The sequence below is a fragment of the Aythya marila genome (assembly GCF_965140915.1).
Source record: "Aythya marila genome assembly, chromosome: 20".
Lineage (NCBI taxonomy): Eukaryota > Metazoa > Chordata > Aves > Anseriformes > Anatidae > Aythya > Aythya marila.
Window position 1 is genome coordinate 10,909,551 of NC_139061.1, and position 26,544 is coordinate 10,936,094.

The following is a 26,544-nucleotide window of genomic DNA, read 5'->3' on the forward strand; positions in this document are numbered from 1 at the left end:
AAAATGCCCCGACACTTTAGAGAAGATCAATAGATTGGAATGTTTTGGTTTTTGAAAATTTATTTTATTTTTTTTCTGTACAACTAGGAAGGCTTGAAAACTAAAGTGAAAGGTGGAGATTCCTTGTTGCAGGGGGTTGATCTTTAAAAAAGAAAAGCACTAAATGCTGTCAGCCTTGCAAGAATGGGCAATCCTGGAGTTTAACCATGAAGTGGGACAAAAATGGCAAGTTCTCCGTGCCAATAAATGTCGGTGATGCTCCTCTGGGAGGGAGAGAAGGGCCTGTGAGGCTCTGAACCCCGCTGTGCAGGACCACGGCCGTTCCGTGAATATTGCAGCCACCCCTGCCCACCACCCTCCTGCATCTGTAGTGCTTGTGATAACAATTTTGTGCTTGTGAGTCGTCCCTTGGGTGGGAGTGCTGTGCTCGGAAAGGCAGGAGCGAAACCGAGATGCCATTCCACATAGCTCTTACAGCAGGGCATGGGAATTCCCCAGTTAAGCCTTGTCGATACTTGCACAACCAGGAGAGCTAATTTGGGGTGAGTTAAAAATAGCCAGCTCCTCGCATCGATACGACTTGAAGTTCACTTTCAATAAGCACTCAGTTTTTTCAGTATGAAGGCCTAATGGGCCAGTCCTTACTCCGCTGAGGACCCACTGCATGGGTGTAAGGCTCTTGTCACAGGTGCTGTAGCACGGGCCCCAGGTAACTGCTGTACTTTGCCCTCCTTGTGGAAGGAGAGCAGAAAAACCTGACTGCATCACGGCTACTTGAGTGGACTCAGGCTTGCAGAAGAGACTTCCTTCTTTTTTCTAGCCTCCATGTATTTAAAGCATATAGAGCGGTGCTGAGGAAGTCGGATCCCCGGGGGCCGGCCAGCCCACCTGGCCCTGCTCTCCTCTGCTCGTGCTGGCTGTTGAAGCCTGGGCTTCAACATGGAACCGGCTATGAAGGAAGTGCTCTGCTTTCCTGGGGAAATTGTAGTCTCTTTCACTTTACTGATTGACCTGTAATAGCTGTAATAAGTTACTGGTTACTTCTGTGCCGTGCAAAGGCTGGGGAAGTGCAGTGATGCTGGGTAACGTGACTTGGTAGTTTATGCTGGGATCTGGCACAGCACTGTTACTTAAAACAGTGGCTTGGTAATGTAGGTTGTTTTCTTAGCAGGGAGTGGTGGCAGTGAGGAAATGTTTCAAGATAACACAGGAATGGCATTGCTGTAGTCCCCTGTAAAAGACTCTGTAAAAGCATGAAGGGGGCTAAAGCTTTTTTTTGTAAGAGACACTGGCTTTCTCTTATGCTTGGTGGAAGCATTAACTTCTTTGCTTTAGAGCGCAGGGTCTCATGGTGGTGCAGAAAGCTTTCTCCCTGCCGTGCTCGTGCCATGGCTGCCTGCCCCCGTAACTCTCCCTTTCAGAGCAGCGTGTGGCTGGTGCCCTGCATGGCAGAACTGGCCTTGTGATGCAGCTGAACAAAGATGCCTCTGTGCACTGCTCATCTGCCTGCAGGGGGCTGGAATTCAGAGGGTGCTGGGGAAATCACAAAGAGTCAGACTGGGTTTAATGCTGTTGTTATTAGCCCAGTTGGCATGGGGCATTTTGGGAACAAACCTGTGCTGGCTTCCTGCTGGAATCTTTGAGTTGTGGATTTTAGGGCAATTAGTTCAAACCTAAGATGTTTAACATTGAGATGCCTAAAGTAGGGCAGGTAACCTTTATCTTAGTTGCTTTATAATATGGTGTGATTAGCTAAGTGCTCTCAGTACAATGATTTGAGCATTTTGGAGTGTTTGAGACCAGTTACCTGTATTAAAGCAGTGAAAGCAGTTTTGATTCATCGCTTAATTTTAGGAACCAGACTAACTTCTATCTTTAGCCTGGATTAGGAAAGATGTGATCTTAAAAGGACATTTAGTAACACTCATTCAAATCTGATTTGTAGTTTTTTAGTGTTTGAAGGGTTGGTGGGTGGGTCAAGCTTTTGGTTGTCAAACAGATACACTTAAGTTTCCTGTTTAAATAAAAGTTGAAATATTATGTATCATGATTCCAGGAGTTGAAATGAAACTTTTAGGAAAGAGGCCAAATATTGTGAAATTTGTGATCTCATTGTGAGAGTAGGCAGCAGTGAGGTTTGTTTAGGCAAAACGTTCAGGGAAATTCCTGGGTATCTGCACTGAGTATCCTGGTTTTGTTTATTAACCACAGTTGCTGCAGACTTACACTGGAAACATTTGATGGAGAAGAGAGGCAATACAGCTCAGTTTTGTAAGGAAACGTCAGATGATTTCATGCTTTCCAGCGTCCTGCATCTTTTGTGTCTGCGTGATTTAAACCTTGTTATTTTGGGGCATTAGCATATTAAGGGGCACAATGAGCTCTTCACAAATACTGTTCTAAGCAAGGTATTGGTAAGGCTGGTCCTTCAGTGAAGGAAAAATTACTCAAGGAAGAGGTCACTATCTCTTTGTAGTTTTGTTATGCCATTTTCCACACTTTGCACTTTTTATTTCCTCACCAGAAAGCTAAATACCTTTCTCTGAATTTTTTTTTCCTGCTTTGTTTTTTGATGAAAAAGATGAACTTCAGTTGGTAGCTTTTCAAAAATACTGAGTGAAAACTTTCCACAAGGAGAGGAAAGAATATTTCAATCAACTGTAATCCTAACTTCAATATTGGAGACAGACAATAACATCCTAATGATGCAGAGCACACTCAGGCACACGCCTGGTCTCTTGTGGTGTAGAGAGGAGAGAGAAGCTTTAGAGCACTGCTGCTGCGTGATCATTACTGACCCAGAGGTCCTTAAGAGAAATGCACTACCAAATGACTAAATCATGGGTCAGACCTGGTAGTGAGACAATGGCACTACATCAGAAAACCAAATGACAGTCTTATTTATATATGTATATTAAAAAAATGTGCATTGATTTTTTTTTGTTTTATTTTCCCCCCCCCCTGCAGAGAATACCGGAGGAACTAACCTTAGATGCCTTACTCGAAATGAATGAGTCAAAGGTGAAAGAAACAATGAAGAGATGTGGTGCCAGAGATGAAGAGTGCTCCAGACTCAATGGGGCGCTGAGCTGCTTAAGGAAGGTGACTGAATCAGGTACAGACTGCCTTTTCTGTTCTGTGGCATTAGGTTCTCAGCAACCCAGATCACATCCTGCTTCCTTTTATGTAAGACAATCTGCAGAAACCTTTGGGTCTTTGGGTATATGCTGTAACCAGTTTCAGGTTGTGGTTCTTGGATGTGCAAGAAATTGCAGTGATCAAACACATCTAGAGCTATGGAAGGGATTTGTTTTTGACATCATGTTCAGCTATTGAAATAAAGGTATGTGGAAGTACCCTCTCCAACTCAATAGAAACTGTATGATTATTCCCTTTGTGTTCAGAGTTGAGTTTGATGCTCCAGTTGTCTTCCATCATTCAGTATCCTTGACCTAATGATTGCAAACAGATTTCTTGTGGGTAGTCCCCTCCCCAAATACTGCCAGCTCAGAGAGAAGGTGCAATTCTGTTTAGTGTGATGTTGCTCAGAAACCTGAGTATTTTTCAGCTCAATGCTTTGCAAAAGCAGAACATTCCTCTGACAGCCCGTTATCACCGCATAGCTTGCAGTCTGCCAGTTGATTCACTTCTCTTTAAAACCCTTGCTTCCTGCTGTTTTTCTGCTGGAGTTGGTAGAATCATTAGCCAAATACCAGTAGCAGATGTAAGAGCTAGAAAGAACCTTGATTTACATTGAAATTAAGTATAGAAGGGTACTGTGTAATTAGGAATGTGTGTTCAGTGTGCAAGTTGATCTGACCAAGTTATTTAAGAACAGACAAACACACTTCCAGATTGCTGTTTCACTGTCTTCTCCTGTCACCTGCCCCAGGCTGCTTTCAAAGCACTGTGAATTTGGTTGGTATGAGAGCATTTCTCACAGCATACTGGTACCAGTGTGCATCAGATCTTTCTTTGTAACAGTTATCAATCTGTCACTGAAAGGTGCTGTTTCCTGTTGGTATTATGACAGTTCATACCATTCGCAAATCATAAAGATTAGTTAATGGAAAAGCCAACAAACAGCTCAGTTCCATATTTCCTTTTTTCTAATCTTTCCTATCCTGCATTGTCAAATATTTCCCATCCATACTGTGAAAAAAACAGCCATTGTTCAGAAGGCATGGCATCCACTCACAGAAATGGCATCTAGCCCAAATTTTAGTGTACTTGTATTAATGTTCCTCTCTTTTCGTTAAAAAAAAAAAAAAAGAAAAGTGTGTTTTGAGAGAGAGGATTTTTTTGTTTTAGTCCCAGGTATATGATCTTTTTTTTCAAACACTGAGCAGTGTTTGAAACATCAAGGCTTGAAGTTTTGACTTCTTGCCTTGATTTAAGTCATTAAGGACATACATAAAATTAAGCCAGAGAGTTATCCTGCTGAGTTCTGCCCCAGGATTATCCCAATAATCTATGCCTTCGTGCTTTGCCGCCTGCAGGCCTCTGTGCTTGTTTTTGCCATTTATACCTAGAATTGGTCTGCGAGTTGTACTGGACTAGTCTGAACTACAGAGCCGAGCATTGCAGAAGGCAGTGCTGAGCTCCACCAGTGATCCGGCAGGTTGTGGTGGTTCCTTTTTGTCCAGCTGTCTGTCCCTGGTGAAGCTCTAGCTAATAGTCAGGACAAACACACCAATTCTGTGCTGAGTGCTGCTGCTGCCTGTAACTGAACAGCAGCGCCTCGGTATTCCAGCTGGCAGGTAAGTTCTGCCAGTGGTTACACGCCAGAGAGAGAGTAGGCCAAATGAGTGTTAGGAACATCTCAATACCTTTTATTCCAATCTAACAGCTTTTCAGTGTTATTTGGCAGTTCTGTTATCTAACAGAAAATGATTTCCTCTCTTTACCAGAAGCCAATCTGAAAGATGTCAGGGTGCTAGGTTGGATGTACAGATTTGTGTAAGCAGGTTGGTACCAAATCCAAATAGGTTTGCAGGGTGATGCGGGTGTCTGTTTCATGCAGATATGCGTATCCCATGTTCTTCAGTGGTGCCCCGATCTGTTAAAACTCAGCCCATCTTACAACATAAGACCTCCTTTAAGCTTTGAGATACAGTTAGGAAAAAAGGACAGTTACTGCCATTCTCAGAAAGACAACTTCAGCTGATGTCTTAGATGGATCTTAAGAGAAGGAATTGCTTGGCTAGATGCAAAACAGGAGGAAACAGCAGCTTGTAGTTTAAATACATTTACCAGCTTTTTAATTTTTTTTTCCAAATCTAACATTACTGTGCTTGCTGCACAGGTGGGGAGTTAAAAGATGATGTGCTGGTGAATCTTCCTGAGGCACGCCGAGAGCACAGCGCTACCAACACGACCGAGTCCCCTGGCTCCTCTGCACCCGCACGGACTCACGCTGCACTGAACCTTCCCAAGGGCAATAGCCAGCAGGCACGGTCTGTGTCAGTGTCTACAATCACATCTTCAGATTCTGTCTCCTCCAGTCATGGACCTTCTATCTATGCAGATAACCTCCTGGACCCTTTTGCCTTCCCTGCACACAGTGGAAGGTTAACACCAAGGACTCCTCATAGCATCACCATCACTCCCCCAACCACTCCTCAGGCGAAGAGGCGGCATAAGTTGAAGCCACCACGGACTCCTCCTCCCCCTTGCCGGAAGGTTTTTCAGCTGCTACCTAACTTTCCAGCCCTCACAAGGAGCAAGTCCCACGAATCACAGTTGGGAAATAGGATAGATGATGTTCCCCCAATAAAGTAAGTGTGATACTTCCTTCCCCACAGGCATTGGTGGGCTGTATTCATCCCAAAGGGCATTCGGGGCTGCAGTTGTGATGCTGTGTAAAAGATCTGGTGTCCAGTTACCTGACTGTGGTTTCACCGTGGTCTTACAATCTGTATCAGTGGGATATTCTAAGATAACCACAAAACCGTCTTTTTGACTGTACTTTATTTGAAATTTCACCTGCTGGGGAGGTTGGGATGACTGCTGTTATTAAAGAGCCCCACCAAATTTTCTCAAATATCTAACAGCTAATTCCACATCCTGTAATTCTTTTTTGACCTTAAATGTTCCTCACTGTTCAGGTGGCTAGTGTCCTTTTATGTTTTATCTTAAGATGTGTTTTAGCTGCTAGTGTGAGCTTCAAAACATCTGTCTATATGACAACTATACCTCCACAAAAAGACAAATGGTCTTAGGCTATACATCAGTATTTTTTGGACTGTTCCAGGCTTTGAGATGCACTTTGTTGGGGGGAAGGTGGGATGAAAGGTATTTATCTAATTTAATTTAACTAATAGTTGAAACCGGGAAACAAATGTGCCTTCCAGAAACGCTGGCTGTCTCTAAACATTGCAGAAACTTAGGTCAGCATCCAAATTCTCTAGCTGGCAGTGGACCACTATAACTTAAATAACACTGACCTCCTGGAAGAGTTCAGAGAGCCTGTTGTACTCAGGACCTCCTTGCCAAAAATACATTTTTAGATAAGGGAAACTAGCCTAGCTCAGAATGGAGCTGAGATTTTGGATGGACTTTTGATGCTGTAGTACTGGACTGCCGGCTCACTGACACGAAGGAAATCATTGTAAATGTGGGGCCTAGTAAGCAGTACGGTGTTCTTTCACATTTTGAGTGCATATGAAGTGTACACTAAAATGTGCAAATTGCCAGGCCTCTAAACGTAGCAAGTAAGTGGTTTCCATTTAAGAATGGGTGAAAAATGTGACCTTGAACTGAAAAGACCTGTGGCCAACACACTGCTTTGTACTGAAAGTCAGTTGTAAGAACCTGTTTCTGCTGTAATACAGGTCCTATTGATAAGCATGATAGGAGGTGCAAAATCCGGCACGTTCTTCATTCAGACCCTGCCCTGTGGAGCCTTGCAGCTGTCTCAGTTGTACAGTCCCATTCACACGTCACAGCTGCAAGCCAAAATTCAGGTGCACTCTTGTATGCTCCGTTCCCGGGCTGCAGCTGGGGCTCTGCCTAGCAAAGCCTAGGATTTGTAGGCAGGCAGATATTGGCTATGGAGTGACTTCAAGAAATTGTGCAAAACCAGAGTTGTTTGTAAATCCGATGTCAAAGGCTGCAGGAAAGTGTTTCTGCTCTAGCAAAGTGTGTATCCTGTCACGTGAATATAGATGTCTTAAAAAACAAATTTCTTTTCTGTTCTCTAGGTTCGGTAAGAGATTTTTACAGGGTTGTCTTCATTTCATTGACTGGGAGAGAAGAACCTGTCCTTGCCAACTACCTGCAGTGTGATCATCTCTGTGCAGCCTTTGGAGGTCCTCACGAGGGCCTTGTATCCCTGAGTTTCTGTTAACTTTAACAGGAGCTTGGCCAGATGAAGAACTGCAGGATGCTTACAGGGTCTTTGTAACTGGTACTTCTTCAGATAACAAAAGCAAGGAAGGGGAATACTGATGTTTAGAGGGTTAAAGCAAGGGGTTTGTGTGCAATTGCTTGTCTGTGACTTCAGAACAGATACTGGTGTCCCTTGGTACTAGAAATAACTTCACATCTAACCATTTGTCTTTAGATAGTGTCTTTGGATATCCACTGCCAAGTACCTCTGTATTGAAATTAGACACTTGCATGCAACTTTTTGAGAAACTCTCCAACAAGTTGCTAAACGCAGAATACTTCCTCTGATGTTGATGAGTCTATTCACATATTTAAGGGTTTACAGGACTAGGACTTGTGCTTTTATCCAGTGATGTATCAATGCCATTTGGTATTTTATCTCTCCTGATGAGACTGCGTGCATCTCATTTGCTGATCCTGATGAGACAGCGTGCATTTATCTAATGGCCTTTAAAACAAAAATCCCAGGAATTACTTTGAGAAATGAAAAAGTATAAAGAGAAAATTCTAAAATGGAGATGTAAGCAGACGTCTGAGCATTTCTCTGTGGAGACCGGTGGAATTTATGCAATAAATAAAAAAAAGGGCATAAGAAACAATTCAAACAGAAATTAGGACTTTTGGTGCTTCTGTGCACATAGTCATATTGTCTGTTTTAAAAATTACCCTGTAGGCTCTTTTAAGTCCCATTAAATTCCAAACTTTGTTACATTCCTTAGAACTCTGAAGTAAGGGTTTAGACATCTTAACTGATGTGATGATTAATGCACGATCAATTAATTGTGGTTTGGATGTTCACACTAGCTCAGCAATATTCCTTGAAAAAACAGCTAGTGATGCCAGCCTTTTCTTAAGATGCAGAAGACCACAGATGCCTTAAAACGTTCACTGGAGTGATCATAAAAGAGAATTTGGTGCCATCTAGGGCCAAAGAGAGAAAGTGTCTTTTTGTAAGCCTTGACAGTGTCCAGTCTTGAAGCTGTGTTGCTGCCCGCAGATTGAGTTTTCTCCAGATTTGTAACATGGCTATAGAGTTAATTCAGGAAATACGCCAGAGTCTTAATATTTGAGAGGTCTTACAAAGTTTTGTGGTATAACCACTGGAGAACTAGACTGGGATTTTGGAGTCTAGGTCTCATTTTCTGCATTTACTGGCTAGCTAAGTGATCCGACCTAAATCATTTTATTCTTCTGGGTCACACTGGCTCTGTCTAAAAAATGGTAATAATAATTTTCAGTGTAAAAGAATACTCTGACACCGTATGAAAAGCAGGTGATAGTATTTGTGGTAAACTAATTAAAAGTAAGCTAATGTCCACTTTGTTTTGAGAATGGCCTAGACCTAATCAAATGAACTTCTGTAATCCCTAAATATAAAACATAATGATTTAACAAAAGGAAGGAAGAATTATGATTCCACCACCAAATCTTACCTTAAATTGCCTCCATGTGAAACAAAATAAGAGTAGTAGCTGGTAGTTTTACCACAGAAGGCAAACCAATCTCAGCTGTACTCCTACTGGAGTCCTGGCTGCTAGTTCTTATCTATGAGTGTTTACATCCAGACTTGTAGGCATGCTGGTGACTAATACGTCCCTAAAATATCCTTTTGTTCTCCATCAGAACTCTCCCAAGGATCCCCTCAAACAGTACGAAGAGATTTTGGCTTAGCTGTAACACACAGGTAAGTGATGCACACTGTGGAAGCCACAGAGGGAAGGGGACAGCCCAGGCCAGCTTCCTACTTATCGTGTTTGTAGAAGGGAGGGCTGTTATTAGATGGGCTTGAAGTTGGGTTGGGCACCTCATTTTTCTCAAGTTCAGCCGTAACTCTGTATTTCAGATCCATCTGTTTTTAATGTCTCTGATGTGTCCAGCCCCTGAAATCTTTTTTACAAGGCCAATTGACTTGCGGTTCCACAGTGACTAGTGTAGCACTGACGTGAAAGGGGTCGGCACCTGGTGGGCAGCGCATGCCTGTGGGCTGGACCCGCACGTGGGGTGTGCTGGCTGCCCCCTCTGAGCACCTGCTTGTTTCACAAGGCAAAGCTCGCAGTTTGAGCTGCTTTTATGGAAGGAGGTGATATTCTGTCACATGGGTGTCTTTGTATGGGGCTTCAGAGCTGCAATCTGCCTTGTCTTGCTGAGCTGCAGTTTTGAGGACCTTCTGATACGTGTGTTCATGTTCACCCTATTTCCACAGTCAGGGACACCCCTGAGCACCTCTCAGCCCCGTTTCAAGAATAAAGGGCTAGCAACAGTTCAGCAGAATTGATGCCAGCCTTCTTTCAGTTGCTTTTGATCAGAAAAATCAAGAAGTCTTTTACATAACACCACTTGCCCCTTTCAGAAGAGGCAAAAGGAGCGTGGCTTGTCCATAACTACCAACAAGCTTAGGTTCCTTTAGATAGTAGTTAACGTAATTTTTCCCCTCTTCTCTCTGCTTAGGTTCTCTACAAAGTCTTGGTTATCTCAGATTTGCCAAGTCTGTCAGAAAAGCATGATGTTCGGGGTGAAGTGCAAGTACTGCAGGTAAGCACACAGAGATGATCTTTAACATAACAAGTATCTCAAGATATGCACTACTAACTGTGGCATCGCTTTTTATTTCAGTCAAACTGGCAATGGGATGCTTTGCATGATGTGCTTATGTCAGGAGCCTGACATGGAGGAACCAAATTTAGTTCCCTGCCACAGGATTCGTACCTGATAATGGGCAGATCTTGTAGTGGGAACTGGATGCCTAAATAACAGCAAGGCCTTGGTTTTCTCCGTCATATTCTGAAAGTCCAGAATGTTGAAATTTTAGCAGATCCCTGTCGTAAGACAGGAGTCAGTGAAGATAATGGTATTAGAAATAAACGAGATACTAAGATGTCTACCTACCTTTCATTAGCCTAATGGTGTACATAACAGGATTCTTCATATAAATGTATGGGCCTGCTCTGGGGCCCAGAGCTTTCCAGAACTCTCTTTGAGATTAGCATAAGTAGTACAAATTAAGGTTGGCTGCTTCTTCTGGGGAAAGAAAAGTTGCTGTTTAACATTTAATGTTTCTCTTTTAGACTAAAATGTCACAACAAATGTACTAAAGAGGCACCTGCTTGCAGAATATCCTTCCTCCCCAGTAAGTTTTCTACAGATTCTTAGCACTTCAGTGTAACCGATGGTATCGTGAGAGCAAGTCTGATTTAAAGGTTTTCTTCCCTCCCTTCTCCAATCTGATTTCAGTAACCAAAATAAGGAGAACAGAGTCTGTCCCTTCTGATATCAATAATCCAGTAGACAGACCAACAGAACCGCAGTTCGGAACTCTTCCCAAAGCACTAACTAAAAAGGTACGTGGTGACAGAAGTGAGTCTTCTGTCTGTAAGTCACAGGGGAGCTACAGTAAGGAGAGGTCACAGTAGTACCTTGCTGGTTGGAGCAAGAATAGCACCTCAATGCAAAGAGACCTTGGGATGTGATGTTTCCAGCTTGTAAAGCATTGGATGTGCACAGCTCCAGCCCCCTACTCACTTAAAGCAACTATGCCATGATTGAGGCTAGGAACAGCTTTCTTCTCTCCGTTGTTCAGTAAACATTGAGGGGAAATCTGTATTTTTGTTATTTTCTCAGTAGCAATTTTTCTTGCTTTCCAGGAGCATCCACCAGCAATAAATCATCTGGACTCCAGCAGTAATCCCTCTTCTACAACTTCTTCCACACCATCTTCTCCAGCACCTTTCCAGTCTTCCAATCCTCCTAGTGCAACACCTCCCCCAAACCCGTCTCCCATGGGCCAGAGGGATGGACGATTTAACTTCCCAGGTAAGCCCATCTCTTCCAGGAGAAAAAAACTCTGTGGAGATGAAAAAGGCATCTATGCAAGCAGAGGCTAACCACGACTTTTTAAGTAGTTTCAGGTTTCTGAATATATAGTTGTATCTTATGCAAAATTTGAAAGTATGTTCTGATACCTGATAAAAGGAAATGATCTGTTTTTAGAAGTTTTAAAGTTGTATCGACAAGATACCTTTGCAGGAGACAAATTATTGAGGAGTGCCAGTACTTTTCTTACATGATATGGTCTTTCTGCTTTCCTTTTCTCTGAAGAGTACTAAAAAAAAAAAAAAGTGATACTCTTTTTTTCTTCCCTTTTCTTATTGTACTGTAAAATGCATGCTGCCTGCTTTATGATTTAAAACCTCTGGTGACCAAATAAGTAAGCTGATTGCTAGAACAAAACATTAAAATGAGAGCTGGGATGAATTACTTCGATCACTATCTTCCAAAAGATAACCAACAACCAACACTCATTTTTAGAACATCCGACAGATGTGTATGGTGAAAGTAATTTACTCCACATACTTTACAGATTAAGGACACAAATGTGCAGTCTTTACCAAAGCTGATAGAGGCAAGACTTACATAGTGAGAACAAACCTAATTCCTTCTATCTGGAAATGAAGTCACATGCTGCTCAGTACCTGCTGCATCTAGCCTTTAATACTGCTGCATTGTGCATCAAACTTTTGATCTGATCTTGCCTACTCGTAAGGAGCAGAAGCAGTGCCAGTTTAGATCAAGGATTCTACTGCAACTACTTTTGTTAGGACATATAATTCAAATTCATTGAGATTAAAAAAATAAATGCTTGCAAATGGCTCAGAGCTTCGCCTCTTTGCACGTGTCTTGGAAAAGCTGAAGCTGAAGAAATAAGAAAGGATTGAAGCACCAGCTTTTATCCAGGCCTGCCTTTAAGCATCCGTAGGTTCTCAAAGTTTGCTTCTGCCACTTCAAGTCCGAATGTATTGTTTTCCCACCAGACTGTTAGCTTATTGGTAACATAGCTTTTATTTGATAGGTATCATCTGTCTTAGTCTTTGAAAGATGCATGTGCTAAAATTCACCCCCCTCAAGCAGGCTGATTGATAATCTACTAATCAGTTAAACAATGACTTGGGACTAATTCATTGAATGCATACGGGACACGTGCTGATGATCCTCTAACTTGTTTTGTTTTGTTTTTTCCTTCCTCATAATTTTTTTTTGCTGTCCTTTTATTAAAAAAAGCTGCCTACTACATTCAGCATAGACAACAATTTATCTTCCCAGGTGAGTTGATTGTTTTAATTCTACTAACCAGCTTCTGCTGCCAAAAAGTAACTTTTTGGTAAAATTCTGCATGCTGCTCAAGAATGTTAATTCTGCTTTTAGGGAAAAAAAAAAAAAAAAAGTGTGCAATACAACGGAAATGTATCTCAATATATAATTCAGGCCACTCTCTCCTTGTATTTAGGTACGAAGGTACAACTGCTAATATTCAGTTGTAAAACAACAGATTTCTACTATGGGATTCTATACACAGCTGTGTTTTTTCTTCCATAAAGGATAACTTTTACGGTTATATGCTTAGTATAAATAGGTCCAAAGTTCAAGAGTGCTTGAGTTCACTTTTATGAACTGATTTTCTTGCCTGTGGGATTTAAGAATGATGCAACAATTCATATTTGGTAATTAGGTAAGTGAATGTGAAGGAGACTGGAGCTGGTAATATACAGCCATGTAAGTACAGGAAAGATTAGGATGCTTTTTAATAAGTAGATGTATAAAATCCTATGGTCAGGGGTTGAATTTATTTTCTAATTCCTAAATAAGAAGCAAATACCTGTTACTGTAATGTTTAAATTTCAGATCAATAAGAGATCATGTAAAATATGTATCGTTTTTTTTTTGTTTTCCCAGAAATTCCCAGTCCTGCACAAGTAGCACAGCCTTCAGAAACAGCTGCAGACACTAAGTAAGTATTGTTTCTAATTTTTTTTTCTTCTGTAGTGTTTACCTGATAATCTTCAGATCTTACTCTCTTACTTGCCACAGGAAGCTTAGAAAGTTCTTCCCTGTTAAGTGGAACAGTAATTGTATTTTCCTTTGACCTACTATAGTGCTATCAAGATCTGTTTTCTATTTACTACTTCTCACTACGTACTCCACTAATGGCATATGTAGCAGCCTACTTTTCCAGCTCAGGTGGACATGTAAACATTACTGTCATTGTAACTCTGTCTTCTCTTGCTAGAGCTGAGGAACAGCCAGACGCAGATGGAGTTGAATGTGAAGCAGAGGTAGGTTTTCTGGTTTGCCCTTGTGTACAGTCAGAGGTGGCACGTTTAAGTACCACATAAAATTTGTGGCTGTGGAACTGTGGGAGTAGAGTAGGTGGGCCTCACCTCAGTTCCACTGTACTGCAAAGATCTCAATTGAAAACTCATGATTTCTGCAGCTAGGCTGAAACAATGAAGTACTTGTAATAAAAACAACTTTTTTCTAGTTGGGCTAAGATGACATATTTCAAATGTCTGGCTCGCTCAGTTTGGTGCAGCTACTTGTACGTTACAAGAGCTGCAGGCCTCCTGCTGGAGTTACGAGGTCTACGTACCCTGCAGACCTCAAATCTGGAAGTGCTGCACGTGTAGGTGCCTCCAGTGTTCAGGTTAGCTCATGGTAAATCCTGCAAGCACAATCCATAATATTATGTGATTTCTTTAGTGCCTAAGCACATGTTCCACTGGCAGTACGGACTCTGAAATGGGTTTATTTGGGGGTGGGTAAACTAATAGAGGTAGAATCAATGATTTCAGCACAAATTACTGGATTTTGTGTCAAGCTTGCAGATGTTTTTGGAGCAAGTCTTACAGGAGAGTTTTAGTAATCTCAAAAAAAAACAACAACAAAAAACAACAACAATCAACAACCAAGCAAAAACAAAAATCACACCACGACCACCAACAGCAACATAAGAAAGAAGAAACACCACAAACTCGAAACTTAGCACCCCACATTTATTTGGAGAGTGAAGTGGTTTTGGAGGCTTCCTTTTGGAATGGTCTGTAGCATTTTTTCATTTACTGAAGGGCCATGTTCTGAGTGACACTGAGCCCCTAGATGTTGGTGCTGGTTCTAGAAGTTTAACTCAATGGGATAAAGCCTTTTGTGTCTTCACCGGACCACACTGACATACAGAAGATGTCTTTTGTAGCTTTCTAAAATGGCTTTGTCCTCTGAAGCACATCTTTGAGCCGTAGTCAAGTATGTCCATCCAGCCCACTGAAGTCCTCTCAGAACAGCCTCTGTAGCTGCCTGGTAGGCTGCTTTGTCCCTCAGGTGGGACTCTCAGCACAGGTTTCTTTTCTCTGTTTATAAACAGGTGGAAGAACCAGAGAGTAATAAATCAGAACCCGAAGATGATGAGGATGAGGTGGAAGATCTGCCAAACAGGCGGCCACGCTTGCAAGGGATGATTTATCGCAAACCTAGCCAGACCAGCGTCTACCTGCAAGAATGGGACATTCCCTTTGAACAGATTGAACTAGGGGATCCTATCGGCCAAGGGCGATGGGGGAAGGTTCACAAGGGGAAATGGCATGGAGAAGTAGCCATCAGGCTGTTGGAGATAGATGGGAACAATCAGGATCATCTCAAGCTCTTTAAAAAGGAGGTGATGAACTACAGACAGACCCGGCATGAGAATGTGGTGCTTTTCATGGGAGCATGCATGAACCCTCCTCATTTAGCAATCATCACCAGGTGAGGATATAGCACCTTATCTCAGTATTACTATACATATTTACTGCCAATAGTAATAATACCGAATAAAATTCTATAATTATATAAATTATATATTTGCATAACAAATAAAGTATTTGTGATATTATATGTATGTATTATAGTTTAAAATAATTATATATAAAAAATCTGGAACAAGCTGTTCCTCTGTCACCTACTTCCAGATGCATCCAGTTCAGCACAATGGCAATAACATAATACTTGAGGTTAATAATACAACAGTTATCTGATCCTTTCTGTTCCTTTTAGAGACACTCGCTGATTAGGCAAGAATATTACTATTTTTCTCTCCTCTTCTGTCTTCAGTATTTTGTTGCTATTAGGATTATTTAGCCCCTAGATAACAGCTTTTGGGGATGTTCATATGAAGGCTGAATTTAAGTCAGGCCAGCAGCATGCCACTCTCGTAGCTTGGCAAGGTGGTACTTAATCATTTCCAGTTGTCAGTTCCAAAGGAATTTTCCTGCTTAAGTGAGCAGTAGCCCCAGCAGAAGCCGGTGCTCAGGTTTTGAAAACTGGACTTCAGCTGTCAGAATAGCATAGCAAGAACTGGTCCTCTGAAGAAACACATAAGCATTTGTTGTATACGCTTGAATGTGCTTTAACAGTGGCTCACCTGTACATGTGTACACCCGTACAGCTGTGAATCAATTGGGCCCTTAAAATTCTTTGAAATGGCATTTCCCAGCAGTTCGAGTAGGAGTGGGATTCTGTCAACATAAGAAAACCAGTTGAGCATCCAGTGTTGATTTTTGTTTGCCTTCAATGTTTTAAAGGCATTTTTCAAGACTGTTCCTCTTTTCTGTAGCTTCTGCAAAGGAAGGACGCTTCATTCATTTGTAAGGGACCCCAAGATATCCCTGGATATTAATAAAACCAGGCAGATAGCACAGGAGATCATTAAGGTAAGAGCATACATCCTGCTAACAGACATCTGCTTTGTGAGCAGTGCCTCAGCAAGAGCCTTGAGAGCGCACAGCGGGGGTGGTTCAGTAGCTCTCAGTAGCCACACCTGTAACTTGCCACAGGGTGTTGCAGCAGGAAAAACATGAAATTGGATAAAGAGAAGTGGGCAGTAAGCTAAGGACCTGAAAGAATAGAAATAGACTTTTTGCTTGCTAGTAAGGGGCTGGGGAGGGAGAATTTTGGTAAGGGGAACCATGAAGAAATGCATGACACATTTCCTAAGTTAATGCATTCTGAGGTAGACGTGTTCCCCCAGACTTGCACAGTTTTCCAGTACTTGCTTACAGTATTGCTCAACCGAAGTAACATTTCTAAAGCTGTTGCAGTGTTTCTGCTGAACTGAGCAGCATTTCTGCTGGTTTTCTTCCTGGCAGAAGTATCCTGTGATTTTCGTCAGCAAGCTTGTGTCAGTAGCTCATTGTTCTTACGCATACAGACTCCAGAATGGCGTCATTTCAGAGGCTGAGCACTGAGCTAAAATCTCCTTGCAGACTTTCCCTGTACCCTTCCTGCATAAGCCAGACAGTTGCTGTGTCCTCACTTAAAATTCATTATTTATTCTGGAGTAAATGTGTGTAACAAAGCAACAAAGCAAAGCATGCCCAGTTAGAGGCTTGTAAACAAGAAAATAAAAAGACATCTCTGAATATCAACTTTTTCCTAGGGCATGGGCTATCTTCACGCCAAGGGGATTGTACACAAGGATCTGAAATCCAAGAATGTTTTCTATGATAATGGAAAAGTTGTGATCACTGACTTCGGATTATTTGGGATTTCAGGTGTGGTTCAGGAAGGAAGGTAGGTGGAGGTTTCAATGCTTTGGTCCACTTCTAGAGTGATAAATAATGATCAAATAAGGAAACATTTTGATGCATTTCACAGTACAAGTAAGGAGTGGTGATTGCTTTAGTACTTAAAAACGTTTTGGAATATGCACTTCTTTTTTTGAAAGCAGAGTCCTTTCTACACATCCACTAGCACACAGCTAGAAAGTTATGTATAAACTAAGGCTCAGAACAAAAATAACTTCAAGCCCAAGAATGAGCTGTACAGTCAGGCCAACACTTACATGTCTTTTTTTTTTGTTAATATGGCTAGAAAAATAGAAAATGTTAGCCAAAACAAAACATTTCAGTAAATAAAGGCATTAGGCAAAGCATAAATATGAGCTATGTGCTGGTTCTGGCTTTACACGATAGCATTTCAGTATGGTTTCTTTCTTCTGAACTCAGGAGGGAGAATGAATTGAAGCTGCCTCATGACTGGTTGTGCTACCTGGCCCCTGAAATTGTTCGTGAGATGGCCCCTGGCAAAGATGAAGACAAGCTACCTTTCTCCAAAGCTGCAGATATCTATGCCTTTGGGTAAGAGAAGAATACCTAAGAGTACCATGGGAGCTTGCCAAATGAGACATGATACAGACCTGAGCCCTGCCAGTCAGCGACCCTCTTTTCTCAGATTGAGGATTTTAGCTAGGATGTGTTTTCCTCACCTGCTACAAAAGATGTGGGCAGGACAGTTTGACAGGGAGGTGGGTAGGCTGGGAGGGATTTGCTGCACAGCTTTATACACCTTCCACAGCTTATCTGAAGAAATTGGGACTGTGTCAGGGTTTTGCATCTTTCTCTTTAAGAGTGGGCAAAGCCTTGATTTCTCTGTTGATGTTGCAGGACTGTGTGGTATGAGCTCCAAGCAAGAGAATGGCCCTTCAAGAACCAGCCTGCAGAGGCACTCATCTGGCAGATTGGAAGTGGTGAAGGAGTGAAACAAGTCCTTGCAACTGTTAGTTTGGGGAAAGAAGTGAATGTAAGTACATCAGTTGCAGGAGACCTTCCAAATAGCTGTTCACTGGGGATGCTGGAAAAGAGGGAGCTGCTTAAAGGGATTTATTTTACTCTTATTGTAACTCTAAAGATAAAGGGCAGGAGAGAGAACAGATTAGAATGAGACAGGTTAGATTCCAAGTCTCTTCCCATTATTGTCATACAGAAGTGGGCATCTGCTGGTACACAGGATACTGTTTGATTATTAGAATGTCCAAAACGTCTGTTAAAAAGCAGCTCTAGCTGGGCTCCCACAAATCACACTGCTCAGTCAGTTGCTTGGTCTGAACAGCTGACATGAGAACTAAGTGGAGATAATGAGCCTGAAATTTCCTTTGCAGGAAATTCTCTCAGCATGCTGGTCATTTGATCTCAGTGAGAGACCTAGCTTCACTGTCCTCATGGATATGCTTGAAAAACTGCCAAAATTGAATCGTCGTCTCTCCCATCCAGGGCATTTCTGGAAGTCTGCTGAGTGAGTATCTGCTGTTGTTGAGAATACTTGTGCTGCTCAGAAACTGCTAACTGGTAATTCCTGTGCTTTATTTTGCCTTCCTGGGGTCCGTCAGCCCTTCAGTAGCAGAGTAACTGTGCGCTGTTCTGCTTTTCTAGCAGAACAGCCCGAAATTCCCACCTCAGACACCGTTGCCTAATCTCCAGTGCTGTACAGCCCCTCTTTGGGCACGCAGCAGGGCCTGCAAACAAACTCCAGTTGGCAGAAATGGAGCCACGGCCTCGTGCCTCCCCTAGGAGCGCTCATTCCACAAAACCCAGGCGCTTGCCAAACTACTTCCAGGCACAGCTTGTGGTGGCCAGCTCTGTGCCGGCCACCTCAGGTGGGCGCTTTTCAGCTCTGCTGCCCCTTCCCTTCAATCATCCTGCCGCAGCTGTGACAGTTTCTCTCTTTTTTTTTTTTTTTTTTAATTCTCCTCTGTCTCAAAGGAGGATCATGGTGTTCAAATGGTGTTATAACTGCTTCTTTGCCAGGAGATTTGCATGATACCACAGTGCCCTTTGTTATTTTTTTTCCCTTTCCACAGAAACACAGTGCCCTCCACCACGATGGCTCTGTGTGGCACCACTTTCATGCCCTCATTTCTCCATACTATCAGATCCACTTAGTCTGGATCATTAACTCTGGCTGTTTGGCATCTTTTCCCCTACCTAACCAGACAGGGCCGAGCAGCCAGAGCCCAAGCTGTCTGCACATTCCCATGCAGGCAGTCACACAGCCCTGCATTGTCCTCTACCAGCACATTGGAAATTAACTTGAAGTAATGCTTCCCATTTGGGCAGTCAGTTCATGAGAGTGCTCATTTCCAGAGTAATTTGCCAAGTGATTATTCTGGATTAGTGTTTCCATAGGGAGTTCTTCATGAACAGCTTGTGGAACTGTGCCTTGCAGAGCAGCTTCCCTAATTATTTTCGCAGACCCTCCCCCTCCTACTGCAACTGGTTCCTGCACATTTGCATGTATTAATACTTCTCTGCTCAAAGCATGTAACAGGGGAGAATTACTTTAAGTGTCAGCATTACGCATCAACGCTGACAGCTGAAGTAGTGCTCAGTGAAATGGAAATGCAGGCAGCTCAGTTGCTTTTTAGTCCCTGCAAAGTACATCACATTCAGGTCACACTTGGAAGGCTCTCCACAGCCACGTCAGGCAGAGATCAGATCCAAACCCAGTACAGACACGTTCACATCTCCTCCAACAGATCTGCTGAGAAATATTGCACTAACCCCACGCTTTGTTCTGATGTAAGCTTTATAATAGTTCACAAGGGCTTGCTTTAAATAACTGAAGACTAACTCTCACGGTGTCTTTTTCCCTCCCCTCCCATATTTCTCTGTAGGTTGTAGCTACTGGTGCAATAATGGGTTCCACCTTGCATGCTTCCATCTGTTGCATCCTAACCGGCAACTCGGACAATCACCTTCCATTTAAAAAAGCGAAAACAAAACCACGAAATTAACCCATGGACATAATCAACACTTTATCCGAATTCTCCTTTTCTGCCTTTTTCTGCTTGGTGTGGGCTGTTAGCTTGAATAACAACAACTGTCTGCAAGAAGTTACTGTCTAACAACGTGGCCATCTCTCACTTCTGAAGCATTTCATCGGGCTGTAGCTCCCTCCTGGAGAGGGCCTAGTGATCTGCTCTCTGACTAACCAGGTGCACGCAGCGCAGGGCCGGGCGTCCTGCCCAGCAGGCCGGGGGTTTGCCGACACGGGCAGGATGCACAGGTCCCCCAGGCCTCGTGAGGCAGAAGGCTGCATTCTCCTAGCTGCAGTCTGAGGTTGTGCTGTCAGCCCTAGTGCAGGGCTGGGGTTTGTGACCAAACAGAGCCAGGTGCGTTTTTCAAAAGGCACAGCTGACAAGTGAACACTTCACTTGTGTTGCAAACCACCCTGACTCAAGGGCCAGATTGCGCCGGTCCTCCTGTGGGATGAGAGCCAGCATAGCATTGAACTGAGGGGCAGTTTTTTTCAGGGGGTGCAAGGGTAATTCTTGCATGAAAAGAGGGATGGTCCTTGCTCTGCTTGGGGCAGATTGCAGTCCCTTAGCCTACTTGGGAACAGGCCCCCAGTGGTGCCCAAAACTGGCCCACGTGGGTTGGCTGAGGTCAGCTACAGTGCTGTGCAAAAGAGAGGGACTGAAGGGCTTTCCTTCTTTCTCCTCCCCTTGCAAATCTGGTGTTTTGAATTCTATGGTTTGCTCGTGTTTACATCCTCTGTTCAGCAAAATGCCTGACTTCACATTAGGAGCTTTGCGGAATTGTAGGTAACACAATTATGTGCCTTTTTGGAAAAGATTTTTTCATTCCTTACTAATTCATGATTTTGATTTTTTTTTTTTCAAGGGGAAAGAATAGGGACAGAGGAGGGTAAGCACCAGGAACCAGGGAGAGAGGTTCTTACTGTCCTCAGTGAGGACAAATACATCCACATACTCATTCTTTTAGAAAGTCAGATGCTTGCACACAACACCAAAAAGAATGTATTCAGGCTGTCTGCTTTGCTGTCACCTGAGTGCATATGTGTAAGAAGGCATTTTGAAGTGAAAATGTTTACAGCTATGCTAACAGCTTAAGGGTGAAGGAAAAGACATCTTTATTCACTTGCTACAATCTATAAAGAGGAGCAAATGTTTTTTTTGAAGTGATTGATGTACCTTGTCAGAACCGTTCCTTTCCCTTAAAAAACAACAAAAATCAAACCAAAACAAAAACTAAGTAATTTTCTCCTTCCCTTTTTATTTCAAGGAAACCAGAAGCCTGTTGAAAACAGGTCTTCTACCCACCTTAAGTATTTATGAAAATCTCCTACTTCTCCCATTTGAGTTGTATTTTTTCACTAATGAGGTTAGCATAAGTAAGTTCACATGTTTGCTGCTTAATTTCTTAAAACTCTTTGCTGGATGATCTGAAGTTGTATGAGACCAGAATCCAACCCATTTAAATTTCTGTTTATATGACTGTAGCTTTACAGGGGGAAAAACAACAACGAAACAAAAATAAACAACTCTTTCCCTTTACCTCCTCCCTCTTTTCAGCATTAACAGTAGCAAGGTTGTCCTGCGTTTTGAAAGATTTGGCTTGGGAATCCTGGAACCAAGTAATCAAAAGATATAGCATGGCGTTTAATTGTCTTGTGATAATGTTGTCTACCTACTTACACAAAGCATCAGAAACCTTCACTGAATCTTCTAAGCTACGAAACTGGTGCAGCCACAGCTGAAAGCCGCACGACCATCAGTTCACAGGCCTGTGTTGTTTGAAAAGTCTGAATTCCGCCTGAGCACCAGCAGTTATTTAAAGAATGTTTACATGATACTTTTGTGTGAACTATATTTTTTAAAACATAATAAAAGGTGAATCAAGCTTAACTACAGCCATTCAAATAGCACTGAAAAGAAACCAACCTATTTCTAGTTCCTTCTTGCGTCTGCAGTGTAAATAAGAGCTGTCTTCTGCCTTCAAAGCATTTGTTTTCCCTAAGACAGGTGGAAGTGGCTTCTTTCAGAACAGCTATGCAGCTCATAAAATTAAAACATAATTTAAAATTATGTTTTCCTTTCACTAAGGCAAAACTGATCCATTGCATTATGATTTTTCCAAACTGATTATTCAGTTTGTGATTACTCCGTGATTTGCTTCAGCAGGGTTGGTCCAAGCTCTGGGTTACCTTGGTTTAAGTTACACTAATACAAATCTACTTCATATAGGGGAGTTTGTTATCGCCCCCCAGAGCAGGGTGCTGACATGCTGCCAAGATCGGGTTTAGCTCCATGCACGCGGGGAAGGCAAGCTCCCAGCTGCCAAATTCCTCTTCCACAGTTTCAGGCACAGCAAATTCTAGTCCCCTGACCTAACAGCACTGTTGGAATCATAACGCTGCTCAGCCAGACTAGATGCTTACTGGCCCAATCACCACCCCATTTGCAGAACAAGTGATATTTTCCAGAGCTCCAGGGAGAGGCAAGAAAGACAAGAGTAAAAGCTATCCATTTCTCTCCCCTGTGCCCTCTCTAACTGGCTCCTAGAGGCAGACACATAAGTTTGCAAGCTGTTGGTTTTAAGGCATTTAGGACTCAACAGTAGTTTTGGGAAAAGCTAAGCACAACAAAAACCTTACAATCCAACAGCTCAGACTTGCTTCAAAAGTTAATTTTAAGACATAAAACAAAACACATGCTCCATTGTGTAATATGCAGTTTATAAACGACACATTATTACTGCATTTAAGGAGACCAATGCATTATCCCACTTAACACTAGTACATTACACTCCTCCTCTATACTGTTCACCATCATTACAAGGATTGGAAATGAGGATCACAGAGAGAAGAGCTCTGGAGTCCTCCATAAAGCATGCAAAGGGGCAGGCCCTCAATTTGGCTATTTCACAGATGGCTGACTTTCATAGAAAATTAAGTGGCAAAAGACTTCTGAGTCCTGTTGAGCAGAGAGCTTCACTCCTGCTACATGCGTAACCCAGTTATATTCTCTTAGAAATATTGTGCTACAGTGACTGACTTTTAAGATGTGTCTCAAATTAAAACAAAATTTGGTGGTAGCCAGGTGTGGCATTGTGGTACTCGACCTCCTTCCTCCCTCCCACTTTGTAAAGCAAGTAACCCCCCTCCATGCACCCTGTGCATCTAACCCACACCGCCTGCTTCTCGTCAGGATTTGCTGTTTGCTCTCTCACAATAATACTGTGCCACAGGCTTAAACAGAGGTTGTTTTCCCAGCAAGTGCTGCTGAAGTAACAACAGCACCATACCCCCAAAAGTGGGGAGGAACACATGGCATAGTGATGCTGAGAGGCAGACCCCCAGGCCGAAGCCCTCCCTTGGTTGCAGCAGCCCAGCTCCCAAACCCTCAGCCTTTCCTCGGCCTGTCCTCGCCTGCTCAGCAGCGGTAACGCTGCTGCGGCCACGGGCGAGCACAATGCTGAGCAAGCAATGTATTCTCATCGCTCTTAATAAGGTGAGTGGCTGGATGGACAGCCAGCACTGATGACTAGCCAGCTTAAAACAAAACAATAGTATTGAAAAACACAGAAAATTTGTTTCTCCTATGACTGCCTGCAGGTGTAGTTCAAGAGCAGCACTGGTCCCCTGCTTTCAGGATGGCCGCTTGCCTAAAACCTCACGTCCCTTCGTGCTGCGCTTTGAGGTGTGCAGAACGCCAACGGGAGGCTTATCCCTGCACACTGGCTGAGCAGTGCCTGGTGGTGGGAATCCTGTCCTGCTGCTCCAGGGAAGGGTTTCAAAATACGTCTTAAAATCCTGAGATTTGAGATCCCAATTCAACCCTTCCTTGGATTTGCGTTCAACTCCCATAAATTGCCCTTGAAAGCAAAACGCAGCCTCCTGAACCCAGTTGTTTCAGAGAGCAGGGACCAATTACTGTCTCTGGGATAATATTTGTTTTAATCAGCTGGTGTGATACACAGAAGTCAAACAAAACCAGTGGAGTTGTACAGCTGTGAAGTCAAGCTCTTATCCCTTACTATGTTGCAAACCAAGCGACAGTCATTCGGTCTCGGTCGCATTGTACTGTCACGTGTGCTGTCTCCTCGTGTGCTGGTGTAAGGGCGTGAAGCACGGTAAGCCTGTACCATTGTAGAGTTGTAAATGTGAAGCTGGCTGTACAATGCTGCTACAATAGCCACATGTCAGTAGTGAATGTAAATGGAGTCTGTAATATGGTGAAAATGGACACGTTTTCTTTTCAAATGTGATGTAAACTTTGTACAGTAAAAGAATTTTTTTTATATTTTCTATCAACTGAGTGTCTTCCAGAATTGCTATTAAATTAATTAAAAATTGTTAGTATTAATAACAGTTTCTGTATTAGTTTATGCAACCAGCAAAAAAAAAAAAAAAAAGACAAAGTGCACTCTATGCTAATAAAATTCTGGGTATGTAGGAATCTCTTCAGTGAATAAATCTTTGCTCTGGATAAAGCAAGCATTACAGAATTGTGTTTTGAGCTTTTTCTCCCCGTTGCCTTGTACCTTCCTGCCCCGCCAAGCCCTGTGGAGGTGGGTGGCAGCCAGGGCCGGGGCTGGGCGAGCCCTGGAGGTCCCCGCGTTGTCCCGCGAGCCCAACGCTGAGCCCTGCCCCAGCAAGGCAGGCTGGCCATGGAGCCGAGGGGCACCCCCAGCCCCTGTCCCACCTGAAGCCCCCTGACCCTTGTCCTTGCGAGCTCGGCTGAGCAACAAACACCCCGACTTTGGGGCACCCCATTCACCAGCGTGATCCCTGGTGGGCTATGGGGTAACGTGCTGGTTGACGGGAGGTGGGCACCCTGAGCACGCCGCTCCCTGCAGCAGGATTGACAAACCTTTGTTTCCCGGTGTTACTGTAACCCTCCAAAACCCCAGCCAGGGAAAAGTAAAAAACAGTATTAGAGCCTACGAGGGCAAGGGCTACAGAGAGGAGCACTACGTCCTATCGGCTTCCCTCACTAGATAGACTTGTTAACTCACAGCCTTTGAGCTATTTCCTTTCCTCTCCCGGTATTAGCTGTCAGTCACTGCATCCTTCCCACAGGCCGTACTCAGCGTGTCTGTGCTGTACCCGTGGCAGGATCAGACGTAAGGGGCCTTCAGCAGCGGGCAGACCTTTCCTCCAACCACTTTAATAGGTGGAGCCAGGAGGCCGCTCACGGTTTTTTTTGGCTGTAACCCGCTCGGATTCTTGCGACAAATCCTATCCGACTGAGCGTGCCCGTGGCTTTACCGTGAAGGATTGAGGAGAAGCCGGCCCCGGCCGGTCCCCAGGCACGAACCCGCCCTTCTCGGGGCTTCCCCGCCGCCTCGTGGCTGCCGCCGGTACCCGCAGCCCTCCCGGGGACGCGGAGCCCGCCTCGCACAGGGCAGCTTTGCCCTCCCGGACACAAGGGGCCGGGGCTCTCCGTGCTGTGGGACAGCGGCGATTCGTGCTGCTGCAGCGCTGGGCCATGCGGCGAGCAGCACCGCAGGGCCGGGGGCACGAAGGCAGGCAGGGGACCGGGAGCTGCCCCGCACAGCGCTGCTCAGACGCCTCCCGATACCTGGAGGACTGAGGCCTGCCAAAGCGCGTTGTATGAGCTGTGGAGTGGGGCTGCCTTGTGACGGGGCGCTCACGTTTAGTTCTCCACATAGCACGTGGTGAGCTTCGATAAGTTATCCTGTGAGCTGAGACAGGAGAGCTTGCAAAGCATCGCACAGACCGTGCCCTCCTCGGTTTCACTTTCTGGAGGAATTGACCCAAAAGCCCTGCTGTGTGTGGGGCGGGGAGCAGCAGAAGCAGCCTTTGCACCGTTGGGGTTACGCTCCCATCGACCAGGAAGAAATAAGTGCTGGGAAGCCTCCCTGGCTACCTGCAGGCTGTGGTGGCAGTGGAGCTGCCTGCTGTCTGCGTGCACCCCTGAACAATTCCTCTGCTTCTAGCAGAATTACTTAAGTGCTTAAACTAATGCACGTGCTTCAATCTGTTACTGACTTGGGGCTGTAATGAACACTTTAATAACTGCAGAGCAGGCTTTTTGATCATCTTCGGGATTTTAAAATATATATTTTGTATCCGGTTTCTTAAATGAAGTTTCAGTTCTTGTGTTGGAATAGAATAATTATCCACTGACCTTAACATCTGCACTTTATCTTCTCCCTTTATTCCCCATTTATTAAAAAAAAAAAGCAATTATACACAGCTTCAAACTAGTGCTGCAACTGAAGTTAACTTACAATTGGGCCGGTTTAAATAAATTCACAGAGTTGAAACAGATCTCTATTTTTATTTTTATTTTTAATCCTTTCCCTTAACTGCCTTAGAACCTGTCTGTTAGGGGGAGATTTCTGCAATGGTGGAATTAAGATTAAAAAGTCCCCAAGTAAAACTTGCTTCATCAACTTAGAATGTATCAATGGGAAGTCATGCAATTTTGGAACCAATACACAAACACTTGGGTCTCTTGCTCTGACCTGTCAGAGGTTTATGGGAATTTCCCCCTCTTCAAATGAAAGTGAAACATGGGCAAGCATTTGTAAAGTATTATGGTAATACTTAAAAGTAAGTGATTACGCAGAAGAAAAACATGAGATGTTAAGAAAGGATCCTAGCAAGAAAATGTACCTATTTTGTTATGTGCGTGAAAAATGGGTTGTGCTGTAATGTACCTCCCGAAACAGCAAAAGAACACATCGGACTTTTAAAATGCAGAACTTTTGTTTCCTGCCTTTGTGGCGTTTGAACTCCAGCACTCAG

At 43.5% G+C, this 26,544-nt stretch overlaps 1 protein-coding gene across 1 annotated transcript in view; it reads left to right on the plus strand.

Annotated features, from left to right (window-relative positions):
- KSR1 (kinase suppressor of ras 1) overlaps window positions 1–24,267 on the plus strand; it is a 63,449-nt gene extending 39,182 nt beyond the window's left edge. Inside the window, 18 exon segments of the mRNA XM_082776461.1 lie at window positions 2,968–3,115; window positions 5,306–5,776; window positions 5,779–5,781; window positions 9,013–9,073; window positions 9,838–9,921; window positions 10,455–10,516; window positions 10,621–10,727; window positions 11,031–11,199; window positions 12,445–12,486; window positions 13,117–13,171; window positions 13,451–13,496; window positions 14,579–14,958; window positions 15,806–15,902; window positions 16,628–16,761; window positions 17,196–17,327; window positions 17,634–17,769; window positions 18,128–18,261; window positions 21,341–24,267. Coding sequence (XP_082632587.1) covers window positions 2,968–3,115; window positions 5,306–5,776; window positions 5,779–5,781; window positions 9,013–9,073; window positions 9,838–9,921; window positions 10,455–10,516; window positions 10,621–10,727; window positions 11,031–11,199; window positions 12,445–12,486; window positions 13,117–13,171; window positions 13,451–13,496; window positions 14,579–14,958; window positions 15,806–15,902; window positions 16,628–16,761; window positions 17,196–17,327; window positions 17,634–17,769; window positions 18,128–18,261; window positions 21,341–21,419 — 2,340 coding nt within the window. The 3' untranslated portion in view covers window positions 21,420–24,267.
- The last annotated feature ends 2,277 nt before the right edge of the window (window positions 24,268–26,544 follow it).